This window comes from Tamandua tetradactyla, chromosome 25 (assembly GCF_023851605.1).
Source record: "Tamandua tetradactyla isolate mTamTet1 chromosome 25, mTamTet1.pri, whole genome shotgun sequence".
Lineage (NCBI taxonomy): Eukaryota > Metazoa > Chordata > Mammalia > Pilosa > Myrmecophagidae > Tamandua > Tamandua tetradactyla.
In genome coordinates this window covers 16,293,052-16,314,393 of record NC_135351.1, presented here as the reverse complement: position 1 = coordinate 16,314,393, position 21,342 = coordinate 16,293,052, and the positions used below count along the sequence as shown (strand labels likewise).

Sequence of the window (21,342 nt, the reverse complement as noted above, 5' to 3'; positions counted from 1 at the left end):
GAATCATATAGTTCAGGGTGAAGAATTATTCAGAATTTCCATTGACTCTTGAGGTATCATGAAGAAAAGTAATTATCGTGAAATTTATTTATAACTAGGATTATCAGTGTATTGTGTTCTTTGAAAGGCCTAAAATAATCATGGGATAGTAGAATTTTTGAGGCCAAAGAGATATTGGGATTATCTGCTTCAATTTCTTCTGTTTAATGTAGAAATGATTCCTTTTTCATTATTCTTGGCTGGTAGTAATTGATTCCCTAACAAATATACAAATATAAAAATAGGAACATTATAAACAAACAATAAACTATAGACCTCACTTTATTAATGTGATTACTTTGATAGAAAGAATGTAAATGTCTTGTTACTGTGTGCCTACTAAAATACCTGGCATGCAGTGCTCGATAGGTGCTGCTAAATTGAATTGAGAATGTTCTGGAAGTCTTTTTGGGGTTGGTGACCACTGCTAGTCTGGACTATCTGCATTAGCACAGATGTACATCTAACACCCCAGCAGGGGTAAAACAACCCTGTTTTAAAAATCATTCATATTAGGGTCAACAACCTACTTCAGTATGTCAAACTTGGAGTTATAGAGTAGATAGGCCTTTAGCAGGTGATTTGACCTGCAAGGTTTTTCTTTAGGTAAGAACATGAGTAACCATTTAGGTCATTAGTTTGATATTTCCTGAGTAGCACCTCCAGTGGTTTTTAGGTTCTTCCTTAAGTCCTACAGAGCAACTGAATCCCCTTTTGAATGCTTTCCTGGCACCCTGCTCCCCTCAATGGTATTTACCTGCACAGTTTACGTTCACTAGCAAACTCGAAGCTCTGCTGAGGGCAATGATGCCCTATATTTTGCTCACTGCTCTATCTATCCTCAGTGCTAACTCAGCACAGAGTTTGGTCCAGAAAAGGTACTTAGTAAAGAACTGTTGACTCATCTGCCTGTTGCTAAGCAAACAACAGTACCATTGTTTTTCTTTGCAGAGCCTGTTTTCACTCAAGATTTCAAAGTCCTTATCAGTGATGGCCTGAAATGTTCTCTTGGCAAATGTCAGAGTTTTCCAAGTCCAACTGCTAGGGGTTTTAGGGTATGAACAGTTAGATGGAGAATGAGTTTATTAGAAATCTATTTATCTGTCTAATTTCAAAGCTCATAAATTGTAAATTTATCTCAGCAGAGCTAAATGCATGGTACTTAAATGTTCCTAAACCAAAACCCAACATGTGGAAGTAAAACATCATTAAAAATAGCTACTGGTTGTTGGTACACATGAACGATAATAGGAATGAAAACATATTAACGTTTTGCTTTTTCATTTCATAGCAGATCTCAATTATTGCTTACACATGAACCTACCCAGTCTTCTATCTAATACACTCTGTCCTCTAATCTGCCTAGAAGGTTGCCTCTTCCCCTTCTCCCTTCTCACCTGGCTATGCCTATCTTTCAGATCTCAGCATAAAATTTTGAAAGTTGAACTTTCAATTTTAGTCTGAGGATACTGAACACATCTGGACAATCAAATATGAATCCCTGCACCACAATGATTTGCCGGAGCAGCTACGTAAGATTATTTTTCCACCATTTTATCATACATGGTGGATATGCACTAAGAGAATTAAATGAGAGGGCAATATACTCAATGGGTAACATTCCTAACCAGAATCACAGTACCTCGAGCTCTAGCTTGGTACTACTAAACGCAACAAGCAAAGCTCTAGGTTCACCTTTAAAGGAGAACCTTTTTACTTGACTCCTGATATGTGGAAAACAAACAAACAAACACCACCACCAAAGTGAAATAAACAAAACAAAGCAAAACTGGCATAGCTAGATAGTGGAATTAGGCATATAACCCCAGCTGAAGTCTATTTCAGTAATTAGAGTGTATAACAAAACAGGAACCATAAACATACAATAAGAGAAACCCTTCTATTCCAAATATCAGAATAACATTTCATGATACTCACTCAATAAATATCTACTGAAAACTTCCTAAGTGACAGATTGGGGGTAGAGCAGGGAGACAGGGACAGCACACTGAGAAACAAACAACATGATGCAAGGTATGTTATCAGGGGTACGTGCAGAATGGAGGCAGTCCAGAGTTCATGGCATGGCAATCATAAGGATTCAGAAGGGTAGGCAGAGGACATGGCATTTAATGAAGTCTTGAAGAATAAGTAGCATTTTTCTTTGAAAAAGAAGATAGGGCAGGTAGGAGAGGAGAAGAGAGAGGAAAGTGCCTTTCAAATGGAGGGGACAGTTTATAATTAAGATAAAAGGTTAAAATCACATTCTCCTGTTGTGCATTGAGTTGCTGATCTCAGTTTGGATATACTCTTGGTCTTGCTTGCATTCTTGGTCCACAATATGGACTCATTGTAACTATGATCTCTTCAAGATGCTACTTTGGTTAACGTCTGGATTTGAGTTCTTTAAAGGCAGAGTAAAAATCAGACAGAGAGAGAGAAGCCACCATGTACACTGCCATGTGACAGAAAAGCCAAGGACCAAAGATCACCTGCAGCCAGCCAAACAATGCCAGACTTCTGGGAGAAAGCATTACCTTGACTTTGGACTTCTCCTCAAAACCGTGAGTCAATGAATTCCCATTGTTAATGTCAACCTATTGTACAGTATTTGTCTTAGCAGTTGGGGAATGGAAACATCTCCCCATTACCATCACAAGTTAATATGTACACAACATATGTCTTGGGAGATCTCAAAGCTCAACTGTGAAAAAGAGAACGAGAAATAAACTAAATAGCCAACCTCAAGGAGAAAATCAATAATTAAAGCAAGGCCATAAGGAGTTATCAAGAGCTCCCCATTCTTTCATCCATTCACTCAAATATTTTCTGAAAGCCTATGAAACCTATAAGTCAGGACCCACTCAGGCAACAAAATAGCTCTCCTACCACTGCGGACTGTGTGTTCTATTGGGTGAGAAGAGCAAATAAACAAAATAAAAGGCAAATGATGCAGAATGTTAGATGGTGAAAATGCGACAGGAAGAACAAAGGAGACGGCGGTGGAAGGCAGCCCCACCAGAAGAGGGCTGCAGTGGTAGATAGGGGGTCAGGGATGATTTAACTGAGTAGCTGCCATTTGAGTAGAGACTGAGGAAGGTAAATGAGGGAGCTTTGGGATATCTGAAGGAAGAACAGCCCATACTCTGGGTAGTATGTCTAGGACATTCCAACAATGGTGAGAGTGGTGAGAAGGCCATTGTGGCCAGAGAGGAGAGGGAGGGTGGAACAGGTAGCAGATGAAGTGAGCAAGGTAACAGGGGCCTGAGCATGTTAAGAATTCTGCTCTCAGTGAGCTGGAAGGCCACCGGAGTGCCTTGGGTATAGACATTTCATGGTCTGAGTTTTGCTGACCGCTCTCTTTGACCGCTGTGCTAAGGATACACTGAAAAGGGGTAAGAGCCGAAGCAGGACATCAGCTTGGCTGCTGCTGGAGCAAACCAGGTGAGAAACCACTGAGGCTGAGACTAGGTGATAGCAGTGGACCAGGTGCGAAGTGGCTGACGCTAGGTCATTCTGAGTGGACCTGATGAGATCTGTTGACAGATCAGAGACATGGGGTATGAGAGAGAAAAAAGGCATCAAGAGTGACTCGCAAAGTTTCTGGTGAGAGCTACTGAAGCATGAAGTTAAGTCTAATTGAGCAGGGAAAGACTTCTTTAAGGTTCATTACCTTAACAATCTTCCTGAAATTCCTCTGAGGTCAGTGTGGGAGTATTTCCCACCTTCATTTTACTAACAGGGAAATTAGACCACAGAGAAGGGGGCAGAATGAAGTAAGATCAGAAAGAAAACTGGTGGCAGATTAGGGTTTTAAGCATGAATCGAAATGATGCCACGTAGATCACAGAGCTCACTGCACATATTAAGAATAAAAAATTGCATAATATTTGTAATTATAAAACATCATCTTCAGAAAAAAAGAAATGACTCCCCAGGGAGAGGAAAACAAATGAAGATAATCGAGTTTGAGGGCACAAAGAAAGAAAGAAAAAAAACAAACCAAAACCCAAAAACATCAGCATGATTGGATCAAACCTATTTGGAATTAATGCTTTTCAGGGATGTTGAGGATAAATTTCGCATGCCATGTAGTTTTGCTTAATTCCAACTGCCATTTATTGAACATCTGCTATGTGCCATGCAATAAATTGACTTTTTGATTAATCAAATCATCTGTTTCTACCAAATGACCCTAATGAGGTCAGTGCTGTTTTTAACCCTATTTTACAGCTGAGGAGTCAAAGGCAAAAAAGAGGTTAGGCACCATGCTTAGAGTCACAGAGCCAACAAAAGGTGTCTGAGATTCAAACCCTGCAGAGTCTGGAACCTGTGTACTGGGCCATGACGCAGGGGCCGCCTCCAGCTCTGCTTTGCTTTGGACTTTGGAGAAACAGGAACTCTTTAAGTTGCTTCATCTGGCCTCTGGTTTCCTCTGCAGTCCTCCTCCAAATTCGGTGAGGGAATGCCGGAAGTCACGACACATCATTTTCTAGTGCCATCAAGGAGATTTAGCTCTGGGTAATGAGTAAGACCGTCCTCACAAAATCGGAACAATTTAGAGTAATCTCAAGGAACATGAACCAGAGGGTAAAGTGTCCAGAAATCATCCCTTAATAAATGCTTAAATGAGCTTGGGTTTGTTAGCCTAAATAAGAGAGGCCCTTAGGGAATGGAAATGGGTAAATTACCTCGACATTTTGATAGCTTTTCCCGGGAAAGAACGAGAAGAAATAAGATTGGGGGGATAAGTTAACAATAGGTAAAAGATTTAACTTAATACAAGAAAGAACTCTGTGACAATTCAGACCTTCTCCACCATGCACAAGCTTATCTTGTAAACCAGTGAGATCCCCATTTAAGCAGAGACCAGAGGACAGATTGACCAGAAGGCAGCAACAGGCTGATATTGCTTGCCTTGACGGTCTCCAAGTCCCTTTTCAATCATCAAATGACTAATTATTCAAAGTTCTGGTCCAAAGTCAGGTGTTAATGCTGTTTTTTTTTTTTTTTTTTTTTTGCATGGGTAGGCACTGGGAATTGAACCCAGGTCACTGGCATGGCAGGCAAGAACTCTGCCACTGAGCCACCGCGGCCCGCCCTGGTAATGCTGTTTAATTCATCATTTGATGTTTACATTATCCACAAAATTTTCATCAGTATCAGATTTTAGGATCTGGGCTGAGTCCCCAGAGTCCAGGTTCTATGAGGAATCAGAGGACAGTGATGGGCCAAACTTTGTTGGTCCAAGATCTTTAGAGGCAGGATGTCTGAGTGTTTGATAATGCATCTTCTTTCTTGCAGTGCTTTTTTTGGGTCATTGGAAATTGCTGGGGGAATAGAGAAATAATGCTTTTCTTTCAATGATACGTTGACAGGCAACAGGGAGAATTTTTTACATAGTAACAGGAAGGAAAACAGCAACCTGAGACATTAAGCTGAAAAGTGGCCTGTGGCCTTATTCCCTCTCCCAGGAGTCCTAGAAGATGAGGATGTCTAAAAAAGTCTACTCAATCTTTATTTGTTTAGGAAGAAAGCCTTTTTTTCCCCCTCCAGGGTGGAAGGGCAGTCTTGTCAAAATGATGTATGCATTAATTTTCTGCATCCTGGCTGGCCTGTCAGGGCAGCCCTGTACCTTGAACTAGGGTAGCAGGTGAGGAAGACAGAGGGACAATGAGCGCATGGGGGTGGCACCGAGCATGGAGACCACCTTGACCCACCTGCCAAGATCACACCCCTACTCTCCTAATGCTCTCTCCCCTATCACGTTCTCTTTGATTCATTTCAATCAAGAACCCGACCCTCCTCCAACACACCGACCAACTGCTTGTACAAATTCAGCCGAAATATCCTACAAACACACAGACCATGACTGAACTACGAAACATTATGCAATTTGTTGGTTAGTACCTTCAGTTGAACATTTTATAATTGCAAGCTTTAAGTGGAAACCTACTGAGTGACACCTTACTAGCATGCTGTCATGAGTATCTTTTTCAGATGATTAAAGTTGCTGAGAGAGACATAAATTTACTCGGTGTACGGTGGACAAGGAGGTAGGAAATGATGTTGACTGCCAGCTTTCTTTAGGAAAGAAGTTGGGCTCTAGTAGAAAGTTCCGGGAAGACCCAAGCTTGAAGGGGTGGCCCCTCTACTTACTACCCAGTTGACAGAATGTCCGTGGTGCAGGACCAGTTGTACTATTAATTTAATTTTTCAACCCATCACAAACTGATGCTTTTGCAAAATATAATAAAAAGATATAAAATGAAACTTTTAAAATTTTATTAGGTTCATAAAATGATTGTTGCATTGCGATAAAATTTGCTAAAAGCTTGTTCTCAATTTCTGTACCTATGTGGCTGCAGATGGATAACAAGCAGTTTGCACATCCATCTCCTTCCTTCCCTATCTAAATCCATCTTTCTATCTATCTATTTATTATCTTCTATCTACTTCCCCATTTTCTGAACATCTAAGAGTAGGTTGTATATGTCACACTCTTTGACCACATATTACTTCCATGTACATTTCCTAAGAACAAGGATGTTTACATATGTAATCATCTTAAGTACAGTTATCAAGTTCAAGAACTGTAACAATGATATAAAGCTTTCTGTCTATATTCCAATTTTTTCATATGTCCTAAAAATATCCTCTTGGGCCTTTTTTCCTCTTTCATCAGATCCGGTCCTGGATCATGTATTGCATATAATTGTCATTGTATTTTTAGTTGCTCTTTTTTTTTTTTCCCCTTAATCAAGGAAATACAGATACAATATGATTTTTCTCATCTCAACCACTCCCAAGCAAACCATTTGGTGGTATCACCACATTCATGTCAGGGTGCCCTCATCACTATCCATTACCAGAACCTTCCCATCACCCCTAGAAGAATCCCTACACCCATCATGCATTAATGGCGACATTATTTTATCTCCCATACTCTCCTTGACATTCATTTGTTTGGTTTGGTTTCACTTTCAAGCTATTTTTTAATTTCCCAATGGTCTTGGTCTTCTTAGTGCCCAGCCCCCCCCACCTCCCAACCTGCCCCCCCCAACCCCCACTATCCATCCCCCACCCCCATTACCTTTCCAGCCTCTGCATGGTCATGGCCAGAGTTTTGTTCAGCTCATCAATCATCCTGCAGCCGGAGGGGTGCATGGGGAGGGTGCCGGTGGCGGAGGGGAGGTGCTGGCCGTGGCCGCCGTACTGCAGCTGGTGCTGGATCTGGGAGGGCAGGACCGTGTGGTGGTGCTGGACCACGCCCTGTGGGCCCCCCTTCTGGGCGGCGTAGGAGGCCAGGGAGAGCTCTGGCCCCCCCACAGGCATACAGATCATGACTTTCTTTGGAGGTAGCGGAGGCGACAGTTTCACTGGCAGACAAGGCAATTTCACAGGGGCGCCAGGATCTGCAGCAGAAGGAGGGCGAGACGCAGAGGTGAGTTTTGGGGGCTTCACGGGAAACATGGAGCACCGCAAGTGTCCTTCTGGAGACTGTGGCCACGAAGACGGGCCCCTTTGGATAAAATAGCTTGGGGAGTGCTATGCAGAAAACACCCACTGGCTTTTGTTGCCTGCTCAGAGCCTGCTGGCTGCAAGGCCCTCGGGACCGTCACTAGCTGTGCTTGTCCCAGCGCAGGCCAGACGGAGGCTCCAGGGCAGCCCAGGTGGTAAGCCAGCAGCGAGGGGGACTGCGCATACCCCTTTTGCTCTTGGAAACACACAAACCTGGACAGAGACTCGTCCTAGGGTACACTGGGAGGTTGATTTGGATGATGAGAAATGTCCTCTCAGCTGACACTTCCTAAGGGCACGGAATTGGGGTCAAGTCCACTAACAGTGCACTCCTCAGCTAATTACTTGAACACTACCAACCTGGATACCCTCATTTGTCAGTTCAGAAGGGCTGCTCTGGGGAGGACCGCTTACACTCCAGAGGGGCCACCCGCGCGTCTGCTGCGGGGGCTACAGTGGGCGGGGTGTGAGCGGGGCGGCTGGGCCAGCTGACCATGAGGTGGGCTGTTCCCATGCGAAGCAGGCTCCAGCACAGCACTGTGGGGCCTCAGGGAACCTGCACAGGACCTACCCCGTGGCTCAATGACAGACAGCATCACGGAAGCTTCTGAGAGATGCTCCAAGACCTCTGGAAGACCCTGCAGTGCTCAGCTTGTCCCCCACATTCCTGGAACTCACCGAGCACTGGGGGTGTGGGGTGAGGGGGGCTTGCTTAGGAGAAGCATGGCTGCAAAAGAGCACGGCAGAGGAGTAGAGGGTCCCACTGTGTGTGTTGTGGCAGAGCCAGTCTCGACGACTCCAAGCTCGGCACCCAGGGTCGGGAAGCGCTTCCTGGTTCTCGCTCATGGTGAGGAATTAGACTTTTTTTTTCCTCTACTCGCTTCCTTGGATGTGAACCTTCCTTCAATTTAACTTTCATGGTAATGCCTAAAATGATGACACCCTTAGACTAGGTCACTGACCAGGTCACTCCACAGTTTTAAAACCCACCAATGACTTGTTGCCTAAACTTCATGATACATCCTTCAAGGCCTTCCATGGTCTGCCTGCTGCTTAATTCACAACCTCACATCTACACTTAACCCCATGTGTCTTCTCTGCCTGCCCAAGTGGGAAATAAGCTCTCCCGTTGTCGCAGGAAAGCATGAGGCCAGCGTCCCTTCCAAGGCAAGGATCATGTTTCTCTGTGGATTTTACTCATTTGGTGCTCAACTGAGTCCTACCAAGTAGCCTTGGTCAGCCACCTCTCACCTGCTCCCCTGGGACCATTTCAGTCTTGCCTGGTCTCCCCGTGACTCTCACCTTCGGCTGATTTCTTCTTCCTACTTCACAGAGAAATCAGGGGGTGCCCTCAAGGCTTCCGGCCTTCTCACCCACCACGGAACCCAGGCTGCTTTCCCCGCCATTGCCCACAGGCATCCACCCTTACCCAAGTTCCCCCAAACGCCTCATGTCCCCTGGGCCTTTGCCTGTTACTTTCCCTTGGTTTGGAATATTCTATTTTTGTCCTCCTTGTCAAGTCGTACTTTCCCTTCAAGATCCAGCTCATAAACCACCTTTTCTGAGAAATCTTCCTTGATCATTCATCACTCTTTCCACTCTGTGCCCACTCTACCTTGCGTGGGTGTATAAAGATGATACGAGATGGAATAATATGATAATGGGTAACGGTGAGAATAACAATCATAACCAGCACTCATATCGGACTTACTATGTGCCAGATATTGTCCCCAGCACTTTTCAGAGGCTAACAAATTTAGTCCTCAAAACAAGCGCAGGAGGTAGAAACTGTTATCATCACAACTTTAGAGATGATGAAACCAAGACTGAAGACAATGTCTGCACTTCCTGTTTACATAACTGTCTCCTCTCCCGGAGAACAGGGACTATGCAATTTGTCATCATATCCTTGGCATCCTGTACAGTGCCAGTTAACAGCAAGAGGCTCCTGGCATGTTTACAAATGAGCCGAAATGTTGATGATCACACCTCTCCCAGAAGCAGACATTCTGGGAGGGGGATATGAGCAGACAACTGATTACAACTTTAGGATCATGCAGCTGTGAGGGTTTGAACACTAAACTCTTGGTCCTCAAGCTGAGATACAGAAAAATCTAGTAATTCCAGGGGGTCTGGCAAGATTGTTCTCCTAAAACCACAATGCAAGCTGACCATAGCCAAGAGGCTCATTCTGTGTGTTACTATCATCTGTACACACAATACAAGGCAAGCATGCGCGGGAGCATCAGATGTGGCTCTAGCTGATTCCAAAGTGGCTGAGATGAGGAAACTCAAGACTTCTGTCCAGTTCCCATTATTGAAGCATCATCTCCCATGGTTCCTGGAAGCTTGGGTGCAAACCTAGAAAATGCAATGGGTCTGGAAGTGTTAGAGGTCTTCCTCCAGGGGCTCCTGACCCATGATTCCTGCATTTGTGGGTTCTGGGTCTCTGTTCAAGGTAGGGAGGTGTTCGTTTACCTGGATGGCACAAGGTAGAACCAGGAGGGCTGAGGGGAACTCTCTGCTCAGGAAGGGGGAGTGATGGTAATGGATTCCGCTATTCAGGTTAAGTTATAACTTCCTGCACACTCTCCACCAGTGTTTCTTGTCAGTAGTCCTGAAGCCAAATTTACTTGGTGTCTTTCCTGGTAATAGGCCAAATGGGCCCAGGAATGCTGTCCAAACAGGCACGGGAGTAGTCTATGCATGTTTTTTCTGTAAACCTACTTCTCTAATTAAAAACAACAACAGAACAGGCAAGGAAGAAATGAGCAGCAGGACCAAATGAGAGGAGAAATGAGAGGTGGTCACCCAGAGATGACATGGTGGACCATGCAGAGTCCATCTTCCCCTTTCTTCTTTTCCTGCTTGCATCTCCTTTCTGATTTTTTTCTCTACACGTGCTCAAAAACTAAATAAGAATAGAGAATAAAATGCATCATTTAGAAGACTTTTTGGAAAAGCAGAAACAACCATGTGTCCATCAATAGATAAATGGATAAAGAAATGTGATCTATCCACACAGTAGAATATTATTCAGCCATAAAAAGGAATGAAGTGGTGATACATGAAACAACATGGATGAACCCTGAAAACATTCTGCTGTGTGGAAGCAGCCAGGACAAAAGGTCATATGTTGTATGATTCTATTTAAATGGGAAATCCAGAATAGGTAAATCTATGGAGACATAAAGTAGATTAGTGGCTGCCAGGGTGTGTGTGTGTGTGAGAAGAAATAGGGAGTGACTGCTAAGGGGTACTGGGTTTTTTTTGGGGGGGGGGGCGTGATGAAAGCATTCTGGGACTTAATAAAGGTGTGATTGTTCAACATTGTGAATATACCAGGTGCCAGTGACTTGAACACTTTAAAATGGCTAATTTTAGGTTAAGTGAGTTCCACTAAAATAAAAAAAAAATACATAAAAAATATTTTTGGCTCATTGGTAGATCTGGTAAAAAGAGAAGAAACTAAGTTAAAAAATAAAAGGCCCAGAGTATATGAAATTGCCTGCTTTCTGTGAATTAGGTATGTGGTCACTAACTTTCCCCAACACTGTAGGTAGCTGAGGAGCGCCTGGGCACACTGGATCCTTATAAACTTGGCAAAGTCTATTTTTATATTCTTATGGCCTTTAAATATCAGATCGTTCCTCCGAACAGAGCTGGAGGCACACCAGGGGCCAGGTGCACCTGATCTGTCAATTGGAACTTGAACCCTCTCAAACTTCTGTGCTCTCTGTGCCCCACAACCCCAGACACCACAGTAGCCTGGGACCCCATCTCCTCTTACTGTGTGGATAGGGGTCCTAGCCCTCTAATCCACCCTCCCACCCTCCATCAGACATGCTCCTAACCACCAGTCATGCCCAAGGCCTCACAAGGGCTCCAGTCAACACTGCAACTGGGCCATCCCGTCCTGTCCTCCCCATCAACCTCCTTCCCAGAATCTCCTCCTGTTTCTTGGCCTATTGTGGCCTCTCGGGTCCAGCCAGTTTCTGAACTGGGTTTCCCAATAACCATGTTCATTCCTTCTTTGAGACCTTGGTTGTCCCCCGCTCCCTGCTCATGTCTGATGATCAAAACGGCATTCAACTTGATGGGGCAAATGCGATAAGATGTTCAAAGCTGGTGGATCTGGGGAACTGTGTGCAGGGTATGGTGGAGTTCTCTGTGTTTTGTATGACTTTTGCACCTGTGCTGTAAGTTTGAAATTATTCCAAAACACAAAGTTACAAAAAAATTGCATTCACCCCTTGAGATGCAACTGAAGACCTGCTTTTCCCCTTTGCAGCCCTTCCTCTGAACAACTGGACCTTCGATGGTCAGTTGGTACCCCCACTGAATTCTATTTTTTTTTTGCATGGGCAGGCACCAGGAATTGAAGAATTCTGCTCTATTTTGTGCTGGGTTACTACTGGCTTCCTGGGTCTAACCTGGTCTTTCCAGCTACCTGGTAGCTGGCTCCTCCTAAACACGCCAGCATTCCTACAGTGGGATTACTGGTCTGAGGGGTGATGGCTACTCTTGTAGCCTGGGGGTATATGTATTAGGGTTATCCAGATATTTCAAAACAAGACGTATGCAGCCCCTTACTCCCTGCCCCACCTTTGAGGGATTCTGGGGGTGGGGTCCAGATTTGTGTTTTTGAAAAGCCAGTTTGAGATCCATTCTTATACTCATTCTTTTCTCTAACCAAGGGCAACAGTTCTTGTTTGGAACATCTGTGGCAGTCAACTGGCATTGAAATCAAGTTTGTATTTCCCAGGCTTCACCTCTGATCTACACTGAACCAGAACTTCCTGACCATGTATTTGGAGTTGAAAATGCTCCCTGGGATCTACTATTGCCCGGGGAGTATATATGTTCAAATCACTGATTTACGGGTGCCAAAAGGCTTGGAGTATGAACCTGCAGGAGATTGGGACATTCTAGCAAGCAATGGCCAATGGCTGAGTTGTATCATTTTTACCAAAAGAGCTGGGCAAATACCTATGCTGGGAGCTCATTAGGATGGTTTTCGGGTTCTATTTTTATGCCCCTAATTTGTAAAAAGCAAAAGACCAATTTGCCTGAAACCATTTTACTGAAAGCTAATTTGCGTGAAATCTATTCACCTAATGGCTAGCTTGCCCAATTCTAATATTTGCTATTAAAGGATTTTTTAATAAAACCTATTTGCGGAATGGCACTTCAAATTTAATTTTATATCTATAAAAACCATTTGTCAACTATGAGCATTTTATGACCTCTGGGACTTCTTATATGCTCACTGGTGGATTTTTCTATTTGATCTACTTTAGAACACTGAAAAGATTTTTTATACAACTTTGTCATTTCTTCAAAATTTTGTCTCAGGCAATAAATACTTGCCAAGTTGATAGCTTTTCCTATACAGTGATTCAATGTATTGGAGTCTTCTTGCTGATCTTTAATATGCCCTATGTGTACTTTACACATTTATTAAGCAAAAGAAGACACATACACCCATACTCATTTCTTTTCGGTGAGGCGCTGACATTTGCCTAGTGAAGATGACAAAGTGAGATGGATGGACTGGGTTATACTTTATTCCAATGACTTTTATTTTTTAATAGGCCAAATTCTTAAGACAGTGGTTTATCAACCTCAATACTGAAGGAAAGGCAAATTCATGTACCTTAACTTTTGGTGGTTCAGATTCAGTGCATCTACAATGGGGTACAGGGGTCTGATTTTTACAATAAGCTCCTGGAATACTCTGACCTAAGTGGAGACCACTCTTTGAGAAACTGGCATTATTTATTATAGGAGTAGGAAAGCCCAAATCCTAACTGTGCCAGTTTGATTCTGTTGTATACCCCAGAAAAGCCATGTCCTTTAATCCTCATTCAGTATTACTGGGTGGAAGCTTTTTGATTGTTCCCATGGAGATGTGACCCATCCAGTTGTGGGTGGTAACTTTTGATTGGATGGTTTCTGTGGAGATGTGTCTCCACCCATCCAAGGTGGGGTTGCTTACTGGAGCCCTTTAAATGGGAACCATTTTGGAAAAACCTTTACAGCCACCAGAGCGGAGAGAGCCCACGCAGCCAAAGGCCTTTGGAGATGAAAAAGGAAAACACCCTCAGGGGAACTTCATGAGATAAGAAGCCTGGAGAGAAAGCTAGCAGATGTTGCCATGTTCACCATGTGCCTTTCCAGTTGAGAGATAAACTCTGAACATCATTGGCTTTCTTAAACCAAGATATCATTCCCTGGATGCCTTAGATTGGACATTTCTATAGTCTGGCTTTAATTTGGACATTTTCACGGCCTTAGAATATGTAAACTTGAAACTTAATAAACGCCTCTTTTAAAAAGCCATCCTATTTCTGGTATATCACATTCTGGCAGCTTGCAAACTAGAACAGTAACTAAAATTTGCCTTATGAGAAATATAAACTACAGAACCAAACACTTATTCAGCTGTTACCTTCAGCAAATTAATCTCTCTCTCCAATGTTCAGTTTAGCAACCTGTGTAATGGGGGTAAATGAAATAGAGCTATTGTGAATATTAAATTAAATAATGTAAACAACTGTTTAATAGAGTGCCTGGCAATTGGTTACTCAATAAATAGTAACTGTTATCCCTGCTGCTCTCATTGGCATCACCATTATCAATTTGTCCTCCCCGAGGTTGGGTTTAGGTGGGTTGCCCACTGAGCTCCCATGGCCCCTGTGTGTCCTTTTCCTCGGGATTTTGTATGGAGTTGATTCAATCCATTTCATTTCTTTTGAGTTGGTGCTGATTTTTTTTTTGCAGTGGGTGGCCTTAAAGCATCAATAAAACCACACTGGGTGTGGCTATTTCCTCACCTCGCCTGTCTTAACTGCTACTAGGGACTGGGCCAGGTGTACAATGTGTGTTGGGGGGAGGGTCAATAAATGATTGGCTGGTTTTCCTTCTCACCAGGTATGTAGAGCAGAAGGAAAAGGTGGAGCTTAGTGACATTTCTCTTACACTAAGCCTCTTCTTATCAAAGTGTGGCCCAGGGATCAGCAGCATCAGCTTCCCTTGAGAGTTGGTCAGAAATGCAGAACTTCAGGGTGAACCCAACCCTTCTGAACAAGGACCTGTGCCTTGACGGGATCCCCAGGTGACTCTGAGAAGCACTTCTCTGAGAGGGATGCCTTTTGGAAGAGGCTGCTCCCTCCACAGGCAACGTGACGATGCCCAGAGCCCTCGGGAGGAGGAGACGACCCTGGTCCTGCACTCTGGGAGGTGGGCAGGGGCTGCAGAGGCTTCTGCTTGCTCTCAGGGGTCCGAAGGGCCTGGTGAAAATGCCATTGCCTTTGAAAAGAGAAGAGGTGAGGTCTAGTCCTACCTAGTACCTACCTGAGGGGCTCAGATTCCTCGCCTGAGTGTGGAAAAGTGTGGAAAAGGGAGTATCATCCACTCTCCTTTAGGTCTGTTATGAGAAGTGAACAGATTAACATCTACACAGTCACCATGTGATGTGCTGAGGGCACGAGTGGGGCTGAAATCCATGTCCCGGAATGGACTAAGTTACCTAAAGAATGAGCTCCTTTTTGTAATTCTGCCGAGTCCCCCAAAAGGGAGGTTGGCAAAGTGCTTGGGTATAAAATACCCCAAGACAGTGTTTGTTATGTAACAGGAATTCAAAGGATGTAGCATTAATTGTTTCTGGAATAAAAATAATAAAATAGCCTCTGCCCTCTTCCATAGGTTCTTGTGAGGGTGAGACGAGATAGCGTGAAAATGCCTTATAAGCTACAAAGCACTAGATACGTGCATTTGCAGCATTATCAACAGGACCCTTGCTGTACCTGAGGAAGTCCATCCATTCTGACAGTTTCCCAGCCTGGGGTGGGGAGATAGAAGTCAAAAAAGCCACTGAGTATGTATTTAATCTATTTTGTTCTACTGTAAGTAAGGAGGTGAAAAAAACAGGGGTGACTGGAAAGTGAATCAATTAGTACAGCAAGGAGGCTTCTGAAGGAAATCTTAGCAGGTTTCCATCCCTGCAACAATATATTGCAGCAAGACAATGCAGAGAGGTAGGTTAGGAGTCATTGTGTAATTCAGATCATCCTAGACTGTCTCAGTATTGAGAGCTAGTGAAAAAGAAACTGGGTATCCGAAAGCCAGGATTCTCTGCTACTAATTTGCTAGGAAAGATATCTAACCTTTTGGGGGCTCAAGTCTCTTTACCTCTAAAATCCTCTTTTACCTTGATAGCAATTCACTGAATAAAATGTTTTGCTTCTATCAGATACACCATATTTATTCATCATTGGAGGACATGATCTCTTGTACCATAAAGATGATGGTGGCTGGTCCTTGTGGAGCAAGCATAAAGCTCTCTGCCTGCTGATTTATTAGGAACGGATGACTCCGCTGCAGCCAGAGTGAATAAGATGGAGCATCTTCATAAAAACATCGATGTTGATGGAGTGGAGAAAGCAAAATGACCAGTTCCAGAGAACAAGGAAAATAAACCCCAACTATGAATGTCACAGAGCCATAAAACCCAAGAGGGCTGTATCTCCAATCATGGGATAGCTCTGGCCTGTGGCTTCAGACAAGGAAATGACAAGCCAAGACGACATCTGCAGTTGGTTCTTGCGCTTTATGACTGGAGCCTACACACAGGAGCTGGGGCTAAATGAACATACCTCAAGCCTTTCTTTTTACTATCATAAGTGAACCTTTTTTCAAAACTTGCTGGAAAAGCCCAATGATAATTGCTGATGCATCAGAAGTACTTGCCAATGATGGTAGCACTTAGTGCCTTAATGAACAAAGGTGTTGTAAAGATTTCTTAGTCATTTGCCACCTGGTTTCAGAGGGTCAGAATCTCTGATTTCCTTTTGTAGATACATGCACTCCACTGGCAGTCACTAAACTGCTAACTGTGATTCTCATTGACTGATTTCCACAGGAGCACCATCAATTCCTTCCGGCTACCAGGTTGCCCTAGAGAGTATTATGGTAGTCTGGCATTTTTTAACTTGGTCAAATGTCTGCAAAGGCAAAATGTGTTGACTGACCCTCTGTGGGGAGAGGGTCAGTGTGGACAGAAGAGAGTTCTTTGTGTTAAATGCCCTGAACTTGGTTTGCTTTACCAAGCCAGGCCAGCACATGTAAACGATAGCAAACACTTGGCATTTGTGAAGAATCTGTTCTAAGACCTTCCAGAATCCCTAAAATGAGGGCCATTATAGCATACACAGCACCAGCCCTCACAGTTGATTATTACAGAACCATTTTCCACAAAGAAACATTTTTGTTTTAAAATTTACCCCATTCAAGAATGTCTGGGAACGTGACAATGAGCAGGAAGGAATAGTGGCTCAGTGAAATGAAGTAAGGAAGAGCTCACTGAAATGGTAAGGAGGAGCTCATTGAGGTGGAGTAGGGAGGAGCTCACAAAAGGGGAGCAGAGAGGAGCTCATAGAGGGGAGCTGGGAGGAGCTCACAGAGGGGAGCAGGGAGGAGGCGCTCACTGAGGTGGAGATGGCAGCACAGTCGATGAGCGCCACTCATCAGCCAGGCAAGTCACTAGTGCAGGGCATGTGTCTTAGTTTCCTGCCTGCTAAAACAAATACAGCAAAAGGGGTTGGCTTAACAAGAGGAATTCATGGGCTCCTAGTATCTCAGATGCTAAGAAAGGTTGCTTCCTTCCAGGGTCAATATCTCTGACTGGCCGGTCATCTTCGGATTCCTTGGCTTTTCCATCACACGGTAATGCACATGGCAGTGTATTCTCCTTTCTCTTCTGGGTTCTGTTGACTTTGCAGCTTCTGGCTGCTTCTCATGGCTTCTTCTGTGCCCAATTTCCTTTGCTTATAAGGACTTGAGTCATATTTGATCAAGGCCCACCTTCATTCAGTCTGCACACACACCTTAACTAATAACATATTCTAAGGGCCTACTTACAAATGGGTTCATAGACATAGGAGCAGGGGCTGGGACCTGAATGTGCCTTGTATCGGGCACATGATTCAATCCCTAGGGGCAAGCAACTAAAATAGATATTTTAGTAAAATTACACATTATTCACGGTCAAGGAACTACTGTCAAGAATCAGAGCCAAAGAAGTCCCTATAATTATGGGACAAATATCTACTGATAAGATTCAGTAACTATTTTGTCAGACATGATAAATTACCTACATGAAAATGTGTTGTATTTCTTTTTGGAGCCACGGACTACTGCTGTCAGAAATTGGGGAAGAAGAATGTCATTCAGTTGATAACGGAGCTGCTGAAGCCTTCCTCAAGAAAGGTTAGAGATGACAGCTGAAAGGCATACACATCTGAGAACGCCCACAAGGGGCCAAGGAGGACTGTTGTTTGTGACCATATGGACAACAACTGAGAAGGCAACCAATTAAGATCATAAAGTCACAAGGGGTGGGCATGAGCATGTTCCTCCAGTCTCAGAACACGAGAACCAGGGGACGTGTAGTCGGGCTTCATTATTTATGGACTCCGCATTTGGGAATTCGCCAATTTGCTAAAACTTATTGGTAACCCCCAAATCTAAGTCACAACAACTTTTGCAGTTGTGCTGGCCTGGAGCTGTTAATGTACCTCAGAAAAGGCCATACTGTTCTGACCCACTCCTGTGGGTGGTAGAGACCTATCGTAGGTGAGACCTTTTAGTTGGGTTATTTCAATTGAGATGTGATCTACCCCATTCAAAGTGGGTCTTAATCTGCTCATTGGAGTCCTTTGCGAGAGGACAGAGGTCAGAAACATAGAAAGAGAGAGAGAGAGAAGCTGAAAGCAATGGAATCTGGGAGAGAAGCCTTCCCATGTGACAGAGGAACCCCAGATGCCAGCAGCCTTTCCTCAGAAAAAGTGTATTTCGCTTGATACCTTCATTTGGACATTTTCATGGCCTTAGGACTGTAAATTTGTAAGCTAATAAATCCTCATTGTAAAAGCCAACCCATTTCTGGTATATGGCATTCCAGCAGCTTAGCAAACCAAAACAAGTGGTTGCTTGTGTCCCTGCACAGAGTGGCGAAATATTTGAGTTTTCCAGCTGAGGTTGAACAAGGTGACACGCTGCCTTCTTGTTTCAGCACTCACTCTGTAAGCAAATGTCCTTTCCAAAGTATATTTAGTTTTCCACATTTTTGTGCATTTTATTGGTGACTTCACTGTTTAAAATAGTCACCAAGTGAAGTGCTTTCTGTTATACCTAAGCGCAACAAGGCTGTGATGTGCCACACAGAGAAAATATGTGTGTTAGATAAGCTTCGTTCAGGCATGAGTTATAGAACTGTCGGCCATGAATTCAATGTTACTGTCTCAACATTACATATTAAATAAGGTGTCTTTAAACAGAAACACACATAAAACAAGGTAATGTGTTGATTATGTGATGAAAATGATGCGACCAGATGCTCACAGGAACCTAACCCTGTATTTCCCTAAGAACAATTGTCCCACATTAGCTAATTCAGTGTTTGCAGTGACTTTATAGAACATAGTGATCACAAAGAATGTGTATCAACTATATCTATGACGTTTGAAAGATGTAAATTTAGCTGAATAAAAGAAAATGTTATATACAGTAAACGAAACTCACTGTTAAGAAGTGCAACATTCATGGTGAAGGTATAAATAAGTTTAGGCTAGTCCCGTAAACATTCTAAAATAAAGATGTCTGCAGCATATTTCTAACCTGCATCTAATGCATTATGCATATTAATTGTTCCACACTCATGGTTCTTGCTTTTATAATGAGGATGGTGCTGGTTCCACTTTGTGTAGTTGTGCCCAGAAAGGCTTCCCCAACTTGCTCTGAAATTCCTAAAGTGCTGGACCCCACTGGTTTGACCAATGGATGAATGTCATTCGCCAACTGCTATTCTTATAAGGACTTGCTTTTGTCCTAGGTTATGAGTTTTCTTCAAAACGCTGCAAAACATAGGAGAATCAGATTTCATTTTGGGCAGAAAACATAAAAATTTGGAAACATAGAACTCAGAGAATATCTTGGTCAGCCTCGCTAAAGAAGCAAACATCTTGCCATGGGCTTGCTGGCAAACAATCACCCAACTCCTCCTTAAATGCCTTCACTGCAGGGTTCTCGCTCCCGCCAGGCTGTCTATTCCATTGTGATTCATAACACTGTAAGTTCTTGCTTATGTTGTCTATTAGTGAATCTTACCACTGACCCCAGTTTTGCCCTTTAGAATAACCCAGAGTTTAAGTCTTCTTCTTTATGTGACATTTCATCGATGACTGCTTCCCATTTTCCTTCTCAGGTTCTTGAAGAATTCTCATGTAATCTCTCAACCTCTTACTATCCTGGTTACCCTCCCTTGGGAAGAATCAAAATTCATTAAATCTCAAAATGTGATGCTCCACCAAAAAGTGGAATCAACCCAAATGTCCATCAGAGAATGAATGGATAAACAAAATGTGGCGTATTCAGACAATGGAATATTTTTTGGCCATAAAAAAAAAAAAAAAACGAAATTCTTATTCATGCTACAACATAGATGAATCTTGAAAACAGTATGCTAAGTGAAAAAAGCCAGGCACAAAGGGTCATATATAGGTATTGTATGATTCAATTTATATGAAATATCCAGTATAGATTACCTACACTTTGGCTTTGACTCTTCTGTTAATGTGGTTATGATAATTGGTTAATGTTTTTGAGAGCTTATTATATGAGTCCCCATAACAACCATAAGGCAGGAACTATCATTATCCCAGTTTTACAGGCAAGTAAACTGAAGCACCGAGTGGTTACAGAATGTACGGAAGGTTCACCTCCCTGGTCAGTGGTAGGGCTTGGATTTGAACTCAGAGAATCCAAATCTAGAGCCCCCATTATTAACATTCATTCTTTCATTTATTCAATGAATATTTGCTGAGTGTCTGTTTTGTCCCACAACACAGCAGGAAACAAGGCAGACTCAATCCCTATTCTCGTGAAATTTACCTAAGTCACAGATATTTAAAATAGCAATAAATGTCATGTGAAATAAGCCATACACAAAAAGCAAATATTGTATGATTCCATTTACATGAAAAATCTAGAATAAGCAATTTCATAGAGACAAAAAGCAGCTTAGAGGTTACCAGGGACTGAGAGGGAAGAATGAGGAGTTACTGTTTAATGGGTGCAGAGTTTTTGCTTTGTGTAATGAAAAAGTTTTGGTAATGGCTAGTGATGATGGTGGCACAACATCGTAGATGTAATTAATTCCACTGAACTGTACACTTAAAATTGTCACAATGGGATATTCTGTTATATGTTACCACAATAAAAATGTAAAAACAGCAACAAATTAAGTGCTGAGTGAATTAAATCACCAGCTTAACAGTCCTGCAAAAAAACAAACAAAAAAGCAAGGCATTTTGCTATGACCTTGGCTCTGGCCGTGATCCTAGAGGTCAGAGCAGAAAGCATTCTTTTAAAAGATGTCTTAATCAATAGTCAGTCCTCATCTACACGATGGTAAGAATTTCTGCATTTCTTGAGAAAAGAAAATCAAGCCTGAAAAAATATGGAGAAATGGGTCTAAAAAGTAAATTCCTTACTCTTTCAGTGTATCAGTTCCCAAGAGTAAGCTTCTTCATGGGGTTTACTCATCATTTTCTTCTACTTAGAGGCACAGATAAAGGTCAAGGTTATAGTGGTCTTATCTTCTTGAACTGGTAGAGTAAAATATGGGGAAGGAAGGCAGAAACAGAGATAGATGAAGTGAGACGATTCTGTGGGGCCTGGAAGGGAGGCTGAAAGAGGACAGGAAGGCAGGTGGGGTGGGAT

At 43.0% G+C, this 21,342-nt stretch overlaps 1 protein-coding gene and 1 long non-coding RNA gene across 8 annotated transcripts in view; one reads left to right on the top strand and one right to left on the bottom strand.

The window, feature by feature from the left end:
- LOC143669118 (uncharacterized) overlaps window positions 1-2,255 on the top strand; it is a 55,958-nt gene extending 53,703 nt beyond the window's left edge. The window contains exon 11 of one of the 4 annotated variants that reach the window (XR_013168716.1): window positions 991-2,255. This is a non-coding gene — a long non-coding RNA (uncharacterized LOC143669118). The remainder of the gene's footprint in view (window positions 1-990) is intronic. The other 3 variants (XR_013168717.1, XR_013168721.1, XR_013168719.1) reach the window with 3 other exon arrangements.
- Window positions 1-21,342, bottom strand: part of LOC143669116 (phosphatase and actin regulator 1) — a 323,677-nt gene that overhangs the window by 62,513 nt on the left and 239,822 nt on the right. For all 4 annotated transcript variants that reach the window (XM_077143694.1, XM_077143695.1, XM_077143693.1 and 1 more), the window contains one exon: window positions 7,133-7,454. In XM_077143694.1, coding sequence (XP_076999809.1) covers window positions 7,133-7,454 — 322 coding nt within the window. The remainder of the gene's footprint in view (window positions 1-7,132; window positions 7,455-21,342) is intronic.